This window comes from Oculina patagonica, chromosome 5 (genome assembly GCF_052425735.1).
Source record: "Oculina patagonica isolate OP01 chromosome 5, crgOcupat, whole genome shotgun sequence".
Classification (NCBI taxonomy): domain Eukaryota; kingdom Metazoa; phylum Cnidaria; class Anthozoa; order Scleractinia; family Oculinidae; genus Oculina; species Oculina patagonica.
The window spans coordinates 19,092,016-19,104,071 of record NC_135762.1 but is presented as its reverse complement, the minus strand read 5'-3'; the positions used below and the strand labels follow the sequence as shown (position 1 = coordinate 19,104,071).

The window sequence follows — 12,056 nt, the reverse complement described above, 5'->3', positions numbered from 1 at the left end:
ACTTAACTTGCTCAATTTCTTGGTTGTTTATTTTGATTGAAACATTTTGATTTGATTTCTTCCCTCTGGATTTGAAAATTATAAAGTGTGTTTTCTTAATATTTAAAGAAAGTTTATTAGCAGAAAGCCAAGATGCAACCTTACTTAACTCTCGGTTCATTGTTTCTTTTAGAGTAACTAAATTTTTATGACTCAAAAACAGATTTGTGTCATCAGCAAAAAGAATAATTGATAAGATCTCAGAGCACCTTGAAATATCATTCATGTATATGAGGAAAAGAAGTGGTCCTAAGACAGATCCCTGAGGCACACCACACTTGATTGTTAAACTATCTGGTTTTTCTGATTTATATTTAACCATCTGTTTTCTGTTTGATAGATAGTTCTGCAGGTTCTGAAACCATTCAACGTCAATTCTCCTTGATTTATTCCATAATGTTCCAGTTTTTTTAGTAATATTTCATGGTTTACTGTGTCAAATGCCTTTGCGAGGTCTAAAAATACTCCGATTGTGTATTCACTGTTATCTATTGCCTGTAATATCTTAGTAACAAGCTCTATGGTTGCTAAGTTGGTTGAATGTTTTTTTCGGAAGCCATACTGACTTTGAAACAACATGTTGTGTTTGTCCAAATAATTAACAACTCTTTTGTACATAATTTTTTCTAGAATTTTGCTGAAACATGGAAGGACAGAGATTGGTCTATAATTTGAAAATTCCTCCTTGCTATTTGCCTTAAATACTGGTGTAACAAGTGCTATTTTTAGCTCAAGTGCTATTTTTTACAGCTATTTTTAGCTCATTAGGCAAAAAGATTGTCTTAAAAATTTCACAGTTGCACTCGAAGCTTCGCTTCTCGGCCAACTGTTTATTTTCGGGAAATCTTTCACCTCGTAAAACAGACAGAACAGGGCACATTTTACCGGAGTCCGCTAGGTACATAGGCGTACGAGGCGGGGGGGCGAGGGGGGCTGCAGCCCCCCCAGTGCCAAAATTTTTTGGGCAAAACGCTAAGAATTCGGGCAACAAGCCAGAGAAAAAACAGAAAATAAGCAGACAAATCTCAAAATTACAATCAAAACGAATTATATCAACAGAAAAAATTTTTGGAAATATACCAAACTTTGTGGTTCAAAAGTCCAAATTTCTCGTTAATCTGCTTTCGTTTCCTCTTGCAAATTGCTATAATCATATTCGATTTTCTCGCAAATTCTGCACGGTTCAGCTGCAATCAGCTTTTCCATAGTTTGAACGTTTGCGAGCGGTGGACCCAAAAACAAAGCTGCGATACGGTTACAAATGTAAGGAAGCTAATGCTTTTGACTCAAATGAGCTCAAAACTTTCAACAATATGTTTCAACCCGTTCATCTTCTAAATGTTTCACGCATTTTAAATAACTTTCAAGTGGGGTAAAAACAATGTAAATTGCCTCCCAAAAATACTTTTATTTTTGCTGAACTAAAGTGAAAAAATAAAAAATTTCCGAAGAAAAAGGATTCAGTACATTGACATCTTTGGGCAACGTCACGAGATTAATTTAACGCACGTTCTGTTGTCCATTTCGTATGCCTGTTTATTCGGCTTTCAACCCATGCCATTATTTTTTCGGGCAACAAGGTCTCCGCCCCCCCAGGTCCGAAGGTGCCCGTACGCCTATGGCTAGGTACACTATAAATGCAAATTCTTCCTAAAACGGGGTGATGACATAAATAACACGTGGGGCTTTGTGACATCAAGTTCCCGGATTAGATGGGTAACGTCAGCAAATGTCGCAACAAAATGGCGGATGAGAGCGAGAGGGTTGGTATTCGTGAAACCGATTTAAACGACGATATGATTTCTGGTGCCATTGGTACTAATGCAACTACAAGCATTGATTTTAAAGAAGACGACCCACAACATTTTCCAGGTATGGATGAAATGTTAAAAGTAGCAACCGATTTACAGGGTGCTACCGGACATTCGATTCAACTCGAGTCGCCCAGATTGGAAATAGAAAGTTCCGGTAAGGAATAGCTTTTATACTGTACTTCTTATAATTCAAGGTTATAGATTTATTTAAGTGGTAAGACAGGTAGAAACTCTTGAATTGCCTTGTTTCTTTTTATCTGGTTCCGCATGTAATAATATCCTGAATGTTTCTACATGTACTTTTTAATAAAGTATTCTTCATTCGGAATTCCTTAGGCTGCTATTTAGGCGTTACTTTCTGGGGATCGCCTCTTTCGGGTAGATAAGACGTCTACTAAGCAAGATATCCTTTTAACCGAATACTTCATGCACACAGTTTTGAGTGTCGTTCTCTTCATTTTCTGTAAATGATACATGTATACTGTAGTATGAAAGAAATTGTATGCATAATATTTAAGTGCCTACTTGTATAACCCAGAAATAATTTTGCCCCAAATTATTTTCTTATTGCTGCGAAGCCTTAGCGTAGCAGCAGAACTATTTTTGACTGTCAGCGCGGGGCCTGGGCGCTTTATATGGGCGACACACTCGATTTGACTTTTTCGCTGGCGATGATTTTGAGTACATGCAGTACGTGTGATCAGCGGCATGTAAAATGTGGAAGCTGCATTTGTTGTTTGCGATGTCCTTTTCGCTAAAGAGCAAGAAGTTAAATTTTGAAGCGCTGCCGCTTTCACTTCTGTTTAGTACCTTTTCCCTGACATTGTCAGAGCTAAATCTATAACAAATAGGAAGCAAAAACTTGGGCCACATTTCGCTTTAAAAAAACCTCTGGAATAAACCGAAGAAGATGTTTCTCGATTTGATTCGTGCAATACTCTTCGAGAAACGACTTCCGAGCGTGTTTAATCCCAACATGTCGCTTTCTCTTGTAATAGTCAGTCAAAGTGCAGAGAAAGCTATAAATATGCAAGATCAAGTAAAGCCAAGTTGTTGTCAAACACGAAAGCGAAACTTACTTAATTTATACCGTTAATTTAAAGGTCATCAGAGCCGAAATTTTGAAATTCTTTTTGCAACCAAACACTAAGTTAATTTAAGAAAAAAAAAACTTTTTGAGCCTTAAGCGCGAAATATAAACAGCAAAAACTGGGAAGATTTGCAAAGGCTCCACGAAAACGTTTTCATAATGACCGCGTGCTGGAATGGAACGAGCTTTGAGCTTTTTGACGTCATAAATTGGTGTTTCAATTCTGATGGGTTTGCGATCGAATTGCACGTGCACCTGCACGCTTGTAGGCTAATTGACATTTGGTGAGAATACAAATATATATAAACTAAGTGAATTACCAGCATTTCACTCGCTGAGAAAAATCAAATCTTTCACATCTGAGAATGTGAAAATCCGAAACATTCCTATGACCTTCCATTCCGTTCCTACTATTATAATTATTATACTTATAACTCACTTCGCAGCACTTTACTTGCTATCAGCAACTCCTAGTTATAATAAGCAAAATGCTTCAACATCTTTGCTTTTGGCTAAAACAGGGATTATTTAATGGGCCATCAAAGTTAGGGTTGTTTTCCCTATCACCAAGTGTAAAGGAAACTGGGGCTAGTGACGTCAAACCAGGATATTTGTGTTTTGCAGTGCAAGGCAGATGAGTAAATACAGATAGGTATTGCAGAATTTTCCTGGGATGTCAATGTGGCACCCAAGAGAAAATAAGGGGACAGTGAGGAAAACGAAGGGTGTTGGCCGAGATATGTAAAATTCATTTAAGTTAAATAAAAATGTTAAAAGTTCAACTGAGGCCTTACACTACTGTGTTAAAAAGTTTTAAAAAGTTTTAAGATCCAAGCTTTCACCTATCTACGGCATCATCAGGGATTAGATGCTGTAGATCGGTGAAAGCTTGGATCTTAAAACTTTTTAAAACTTTTTAACACAGTAGTGTAAGGCCTCAGTTGAACTTTTAACATTTTTATTGAACATGCTACTGAAGGACAACATCCAAAGATCATTTAAGTTATCTTTAGATATGCAGATGTCCAAGGAAGCACAGTTCTGGTTCTGGTAAATAAACTATGCCAGCGTGACATTTGTTTTGTTCATTGCTGAATATCCAGCATGGCTTTTCCAAGTGGATTTTACAGGCATTTAGACTTCGGCATTGATATAATCAATGATTGTATCAAAAGCATTCTGAGGTTAACCACTTCTGAAGGGGCTAAATGTTATAAAAATCATTACAGGTCTACATGGACTCCCTACTGTGACTTTTTTATTTGTGACGTCTTTTGTTAGCCATTGCGTCTTTAAAGTCTCGCTCTGAGAAGCGTGTCTTATTGTCTTCTTTGCTTCTCTTATAAGATATTATAGGAGGCTTTTGAAAAAGTCTTCTAATATTTGGAGGCATTTTAAGTTGAATAGAACCGTATGGTTATGGCACAGCAAATGTGTAGAGGTCACACAGGTCTGTACAGTTTCCTGCAGTTTGTAGAAAATAACACCTTATTTACTAAAATGTTTTGCCCATGCAGTTTGATTTAGCTCATTTCCATTTGCAAGATATTTTTTAAGCTTTCAAAATGTTCGCTCGGGAAGGACAAGGTCTAAAAATTTGTCTGAAGATGTTGATAATTTGCATTTTATTTTTGTTGCACCGGACCTGGCCGTTAAATTAACATTGAAAGGTGTGTTGTGTCTTGTCATAGATGACATATCTGTGTTTGTCTGGTTATGTCAGACTGCTGTATCTTTACTACAAAAAAGCTATTATTAATAATAGTTTTGTTTCAAAGAGACGCTCTGTCATAAAGATTATGTTTCCTGCACCAATTGGGGCAGGCGTTTTGTCTCTTGAGCTTGACATTAGGTTTTAAATTCCCTTGTTTGTTTCATGATGTTCCAGCTTCACATGATTGAAATTCAGATTTATCTCCCACACAAAGGTCTGTTAACTGTTTTACATGTTGTTTATCACTTGTATTCTCCACCAAAATCCAATATTTACTCAAGTGAGTCTTTGGATTCGAAAACAATTGTAGAATCTATCTCCATCCCAAATAATCCCATATCATTTCACAAATCGCTCTTATCAATGAAACATTTTGGCCATTGTTGAAATTTCTCACACCTTGGATGGTGTGTTCAGACGTCAAGGGAAACAGGCACTTCCATTTTGCATGAATTGACATATCCTAAGGCCTAGACTAGGAGTGTCCCTGTCAGTCCCGTTATTTTCACTTGTAGCACCTTATTCTGGGTGACTGAAAATATTATTGTTCGTTTGGATACATTAAGCGATTTTTAAACACTGTTGATTACTTTTAACTGGTTTAATCTTGACAGGACCTTCTTCATCACCAGTCTCATGGCAGTCAACTGAAGGGACATATCAAAATGGTCACCCAACTTCTCAAGCCATTGTTCAACCAGGAACTACTCAGAAAATAGATCACATAAAGAAATGGGGCATTTCAACATACAAGTATACTAGGCAATATCTCTCTGAAAGGTTTGGTAAAGGTACAAAGACTGTGGATACTGAACTTGAAGGACAAATTCTTTTGCTAAAAGAAACTCAAGTTAAATATATTTATGTCCTAAAGCTTGCCAAGCAGATGACACATCATTTTCACAGTATGGTTCAAAGCCAAAGAGGTCTGGCTGATGCCTTTGCAGATTTGGGGATGAAATCCCCAGAGCTACAGGATGAGTTCAACTACAATGCCGAGTCCCAAAGGTCATTGGTTAAGAATGGGGAAGTCCTTCTTGGGGCACTCAATTTTTTTACATCCAACCTGAACACCTTGGTGCACAAGACCATGGAAGATTCTATCACGACAGTGAAAGCATATGAATCTGCCAGAATAGAGTACGATGCCTACAGAACAGACCTAGAGTCTACCCAAGCTGGACCACGAACTGCAGCAACAGCTGTAAAGGCTGAAGAAGCTAAACAACAATTTGATCTTCAGAAAGAGAAATTTGACCGGCTTCGTGGTGACCTAGCAATCAAACTCAGATTTTTAGAGGAAAACAAGGTAAAGAACATTTATTTCTCATGATCATTTAGGGTGTTCAGTGTTTCCAGAAACCACCATTCTGAAGGATGATTACTACGTCAGCCTCCCATGCATGGGATGCTAGTACATTACAGGTTTCCTGGATTGCTGATACCCATTAAAATTATCCTTGGAAGATTTTAAATGTAGAATAAGTGGAGCGTGCATTGCGCTGTTTTAAATGCAATTTTTTCTGACTTTTAACATAATTTCTGATTTTTGTATCTCTTAAACACGGAGCGAGGCCTATAGATAGGCCCCATCTAGCACTTTGTTGGCTTCCATTTTAAAAAGTTGTGCCAGAGTTACGCTCATGAACAGAAGGGCTCCGCAAATGTTGTTTTTTTAATGCAACCCTGGTCATTTGAACACATCAACTGTTTCAGTATTTTGTTTTTGTGGACCAAGAATGTAAACAAGACTATGAATAATGACGTTTGAGAAGCAATCTTTATCTGGCAAATTGAAGGTGAACCAGGAGAGTATGCTCTTTTCAAACGTAGCGTGTTACGTATTATATTATCTTGAAATGAGAACAATCCGCAAATGAAACTTGAAGCGAAAACTTTAAAGGTCTTCCAAACTAAAAGTTGTGTTTCCTTTCTTAACTTTACAATATATGTGGTATATGGCTGACTAAACTTTTTTTTTCAGCAATACTGATGTGAGTAGCTGACTTTAGAAAACAAATTTATTTATTCCTTAGGAAGTCCAAAACATTTTATTATTTAAATTGTTTACTTCCAATGCATTTTTCCAAAACTATGATTACCAGCGCTAAATTTGTGCACTTGCGAGTAGAAAATTCTTTGTTTTAGTGTATCTTTCACTATTTCTCAGCTTGTGTTGGATTGTTTGAACCCTCAACAAAACAGCGAATTTTTAACATGAGAATTTAGTAGATATTAAGTACTTCTTGTGCCGATTAATTCTCTTTAAGTTTTTTTTGAACAAGACAAGTTTGATTATGCTTCGCCAAAAGCCAGTTGACTTCAGAGTCTCAACCAATGAAATTGTCTCATCGGGATTTCTAATTGGCAGGCTAAACAGTTAAGCCTCCTTATAATTATAGGATCGCTCCCTGTTTAAAGATTTTAGGATCAAAGGTCATTAATATTCATGAAAAAATGGGACCATAGAAAAAGTCCGGATAATCCAAAAGTCTGGATAATCGATGTTGGGATCATCAAGGTTCGACTGTAGTACCTGTTGGTGGACAGTTGGCCAACAGTCTGCCAACAGGTTATTCTAGGAACTGTTCTTGACTTCTACCAAACTTTGGGATTTCAGAATGTTTCAGACTTACAGTAAGGTTACAGATAACCTTTTCGGGGTGGAATTTTGCAAAATTGTAAAAAGGTACCAGAAAATAGCCCACTTTACTGGCTTTCTTCTAGAAAAAAAATATTTTAAAACAAATTTTTCTTTTAGAGTTATTGCAAATTTTCTGTTTTGCATGACTACAAAGTTAATCACCAAAGGTGTTATGAGATGTCAACACTTCAGAACCCCTGTGCAGTTTGACTGGGGGAATACATCCAGAAATGCTCACATAACATAATTTATTTACAAAGAATTCACGTTTTATTTGTGGTCCAAGCAAGAAGATAGGGAAGGCAAATTTGTTAGAAAACGACCATCAAACGAGCAGAAAAGTCTGTAATCAATTGACAGTAATCCTACTCGTGTGAATTCATTGCGTTGATCAACATGCGCTGTGAGTTTTCTACAGTAGAAAATGCTTTGGCTAGTTGCGGTTTCCTGTCTTTTAGAACTGCCTTTACCCCCTGAATTGCATTTGATTTCCCCATGCCCGACTTCGTTTTTCCCATTAAAACCAGGTATAAACAAATGCGATGGCTGCAGATCAAGCGGTGATCACGAATATGTTTAGGCTGTATGTTAAATTTTTATTGGTTGGCGGCATGGCCGCATTCACACCAGGGTTGACAAGGTGTGAAAACTAGTAAAATATTTTCGGGCAGAAAACTCAAGGTTTATTTTTCCACAAATAACCTATCTTCAAATGAATTAATAGGGTATGTAGATTTGTCGGATTTTTATGAAACTTAGCCAGAATGATTGCAGTATATCGGTGCACAAAAGTGTCTTAAAAAATATTCAAAATATTTTTACTGTGACACCTCTTTGTGAGACGTGAAACAAAACATTTCTGTTGGCCAACTTCAGAGCCTATTTTTTCAGTAACCAATAGAAAGATCCAATCAAAGATCTCTTCGAGATATCGACTTTTTTTGCATGAAGTTAGTATGAGTAGAAGGTTTATCCTGGGCATTGTTGTTCAAACATATCATGGAAGAATTCAAACGTCTTTCAGTTCAAGCATTTTATTTTTTATTTTTTTTCCTTTATAGGAGGCAAGCGCGGCCAAGTGGTTTAGGGCGCTAGTGTTGTAATCCGGAGGTCCCCGGTTTGAGGCCTGCCCTTGCCACTAGCTGGATTTGTTTCTCGGTTGTCCAGAGTTCAAATCCTCGACCACGCTTTGTATATAGCCAACTGGTCTGCCTCCTGCCAGTTGGGATTTTTAACCCTGTTATGTTAATATATAAATTATTTGTTTCCTCTGTTTCAGTGGCATGCCTGTAAACTAGCTATCTCGTTGAGATATGAAGCTAAGTGCATGACCACTATAAACACATATTTATTTTTTTTATTTTTTTTATTTATTATATTTTGTTTTGGGGGGGAATATTTTTTTTTTGTGTGGCGCGCGGGGGGGGGGTTTGGGGCTAAAAAATTTTGTTTGGTTAAAAAAAGAAAAATTTGAAGTTTTCCTTTAAAATGTTTAAACAAAATAATTGTTTCCTTTCGAGTTAGAAAGATTTCTACTCGGCTTAATGCAGAAAAATAACGCCTGATCGCAGGTTAGGTTACGCACGACAGAGTAACCTTTTGTCTCGTCACGCAATCTTAACCCCACATTGAGAAGTAAATTTTCGTTTGGATATTACCAAAAGCCGCTTCTCCTCGCGTTATTCTTTACCTTACGGCTACACATGCCATTTCTAACGACTACATTACCAGCAAAACAGTTGCTGTTTATTTTTCTAATGGCGATGCATTAACTTCTGAACAGAAGAAACGTTTAACGTTTACTGTTTCCACCGGAAGTAATTTCACAACAGGCTACAAAAACACTTATAAATATCACTTAACACATTTAATGATGTTGCAATTAGCGAAGCGCACTAATGACGTCACAGAATTTGACCCCCGGTGTGAGTCAGATAAAATTCGGACAAACAAACCGCTCTCTGTAAAAGCAATGTGTGGTTGGCAGCCACTTTGGAGGCATATTTAGCGATTGTTTCGCAAAACCATGGCCAGATTGGCTCGGAATTCGGAAAGCCTTACCTGTGCAACGTAGAAAGCTCAAACCGTGGTTTGAAACAAAAGGTTTGTCAAACAGAGCGATTATTCAATAAATGTGTAAAATGTTTTACTCTCAGTTATTGACTGGATTATAAAGGCCCGATTTGCTGCCGGGTTTTGCTGAAAGGAAACATTTATTTTTATGAGAAATGCAAAACGTTTACACTGTTCTTAGTGGCACATTTTGCAACACAACAGAGCTAACCTCAGATTTATGCCACCACAAAATTACACAAAGAAACGCTCGTCCGATCGGTCCCCTTGCTTGACCCGAATATTTAAAGAGGTCAATTTCGTTACACAATTGTCGCGGCAAATACTATTTAATATACACTGATCGAGCTCGGCAGCTGTAGCTGAAGTCTGTAATAGTAATGGGGATAAATAACAGCTTTATTAAAATCAAACCCGCCGTCAATTCCATTAGAAAGGCGTTTGAATAGCATAATATTTTCGCCCTCTATCTATCATGTGTCTAAACAGATCGGATGGCCTGCGATCAGTGCCGTCAAATTCGGGAAGAATTCTGAATTTCTTGCAACCGACGATCTTTCCGGGGCCTAAATGAAGCAAACATACAAGTGCTATCCTTTGCAATTATATAATTCGATAGTAATTCGCTATCCGCCGCTTAAATTTCTCGGCAGCCTGAATAATTTTGCAGTGGGAATCAAGGTGTCATTGCCGGATCTTCAACTAATAAATTCAATTTTGGGCCATTTTTTGGATACCTTTAATCTGTTTTTCAATTACTAAAGCAAAATGTTTGGAATCTATCATTTTTCGAGCCTTTCGAGAATCTCGGCCTCAAATTGTGCCTTTCTCGCCCTTTCTTCTTGTCAAGGATGCGTCCCCTCCATACAAAGCCACTAAAGCCTTTGCCGAAACTAAAATTGTTGTCCGACTCACGCGGGGGTGGGGGTATCATGTGGCAAAATCTATTTTTAGTAATAGTGCTCTTTGCTAGATGATGTTGCAATTCTAAATTGTGCAACTCAGCAGAAATAATCAATTGTCACGAAATGAGTTCCCTTTGGTTAACTATTAGCAACGTTTTAGTGTGTGAAAGACTTGTACGAGTACAAATTTGCGTTGTTAATCGTTTTAGGTTAAATTAATATTAGCGCCTAAAGACTTGTACTAGTAAAAATTGCGTTCTTAATCGTTTTAAACTTCGCTGCCTTCGAGCACTGAACCCCTTACATTCTTAATTGGTTATGTGACGTAAGATTTGGGCTACTCACGTTTTTGATTCTTATATAACATTTGTAAATTGACAAGTCACGTTTTTTCTACAAGAACGGAAGTGCTGAAGCACAACTATAGAGTGACACTTTACAAGTCACGCGCTTTGATCACCCACAGCGGAAAGTATTCCCTTGAGAAATTAAAACAGTCCCTTGAGAGTTAACAAGAATGCGATCCCTTCCGGTTCAGATTTTAGCCCATGTAGACGCTATTCTCCTACTTTTTGCTTGTAAACAAGCAAAAAAAGTCGAAAAAACCCTGACACTTTGATAGCCTATCAAGTGCTGATTGATTCCGGGTCAGATTGTTTTGATAAAAGAGATAACGTGGATTTGGGTAATTCAGCTAAGCAAACATCGACAGTTTCAAGTTTGAAAGCTCGCCCATGCTTACCAAGGCTAAAAGTTTCCAAGATTTTTATAAACAGTAGAACACCAGTAACTCGAACTCGGATTACTCAAACAACCCCGCTAACTCGAACAAACTTCCATTTCCCTTGGATTGGACCCCACTTTTCAGTCATTTTTACTCGGTTAACTCGAACTTGGATAACTCAAAAACCCCGCTAACTCGAACTAAATTTCGTTTCCCTTGATCAAAATTTGGTTCAAATTTACCCCGATAACTCAAGATGCCCATTGAAATATTCCATTAGCTCTTCCTGTCTTCCATTTGGATATAAACACCAAAACAAGCGCTGCAGCAATTTTATTTTAATTGAGCAACAAACAAATCATGTATTTGATAGTCAATTTCCACTCTTAACCTAAAAATGTATGATCATGTGAGAGTTTCTGACAAGATAAGTTTAATTTACACTGTACTGTGTACTAAACCGGCTGGGTTGGTGTTCGTGGGGGGCTGCTGTCGCATCGGCGGCGGACTGGGATGGATGGCGCAGTTTTCTGGCCAGCCTCAAGAGTCCTCATGGGCCCGATGAGGATAAGTAGTAGTAAGTAGTACTGTGTACTGAAGGGCTGAAAAATCAGTAAACTATCAATTATTAACATGGCAAATTGAATATTCAATTGACCTTGATAACTCGAAACCCCGCTAACACTAACTGTTTTTCGTTTCCCTTCAGAGTTCTACTGTTTTTGAATTCCACATTTCATGAGCTTTCTATAGATATATAGTTAGCCATGGTTTCACTGAGAATGACGCGCATACGAAACATTATTTTTCCGAGAGGCACCCAAAAAGGTTATCAATAACCCTTTTGAAATAATTTTTTATGCAATATTTTACAAGCATTTGAAAATAATTAAATAATACAAATTTTCTGGTTTATCAATGATTTCACATATCTTGTACATGTTGCATAAATTCCTCATGTTGGCCTGAAAGTATGAACCAGAAATTTCAATGTTTTTTCAGATTTGTCAAAAAGCATTCATAAAATAAGTGATATTATCATATGACCCGTAT

At 37.4% G+C, this 12,056-nt stretch overlaps 2 protein-coding genes across 4 annotated transcripts in view; one reads left to right on the top strand and one right to left on the bottom strand.

The window, feature by feature from the left end:
- Positions 1-1,738: 1,738 nt before the first annotated feature.
- Positions 1,739-12,056, top strand: part of LOC144653128 (arfaptin-2-like) — a 17,312-nt gene continuing 6,994 nt past the window's right edge. The window contains exons 1-2 of one of the 2 annotated variants that reach the window (XM_078513048.1): positions 1,739-1,911; positions 5,272-5,966. In XM_078513048.1, the coding sequence (XP_078369174.1) occupies positions 1,752-1,911; positions 5,272-5,966 (855 nt within the window). In that variant the 5' untranslated portion in view covers positions 1,739-1,751. Of the gene's footprint in view, positions 2,008-5,271; positions 5,967-12,056 lie in introns of both variants that reach the window. The other variant, XM_078513047.1, reaches the window with a different exon arrangement.
- The window catches only part of LOC144653123 (uncharacterized), a 21,048-nt gene continuing 20,453 nt past the window's right edge, over positions 11,462-12,056 (bottom strand). For both annotated transcript variants that reach the window (XM_078513037.1, XM_078513039.1), the window contains exon 3: positions 11,462-11,605. In XM_078513037.1, coding sequence (XP_078369163.1) covers positions 11,544-11,605 — 62 coding nt within the window. In that variant the 3' untranslated portion in view covers positions 11,462-11,543. The remainder of the gene's footprint in view (positions 11,606-12,056) is intronic.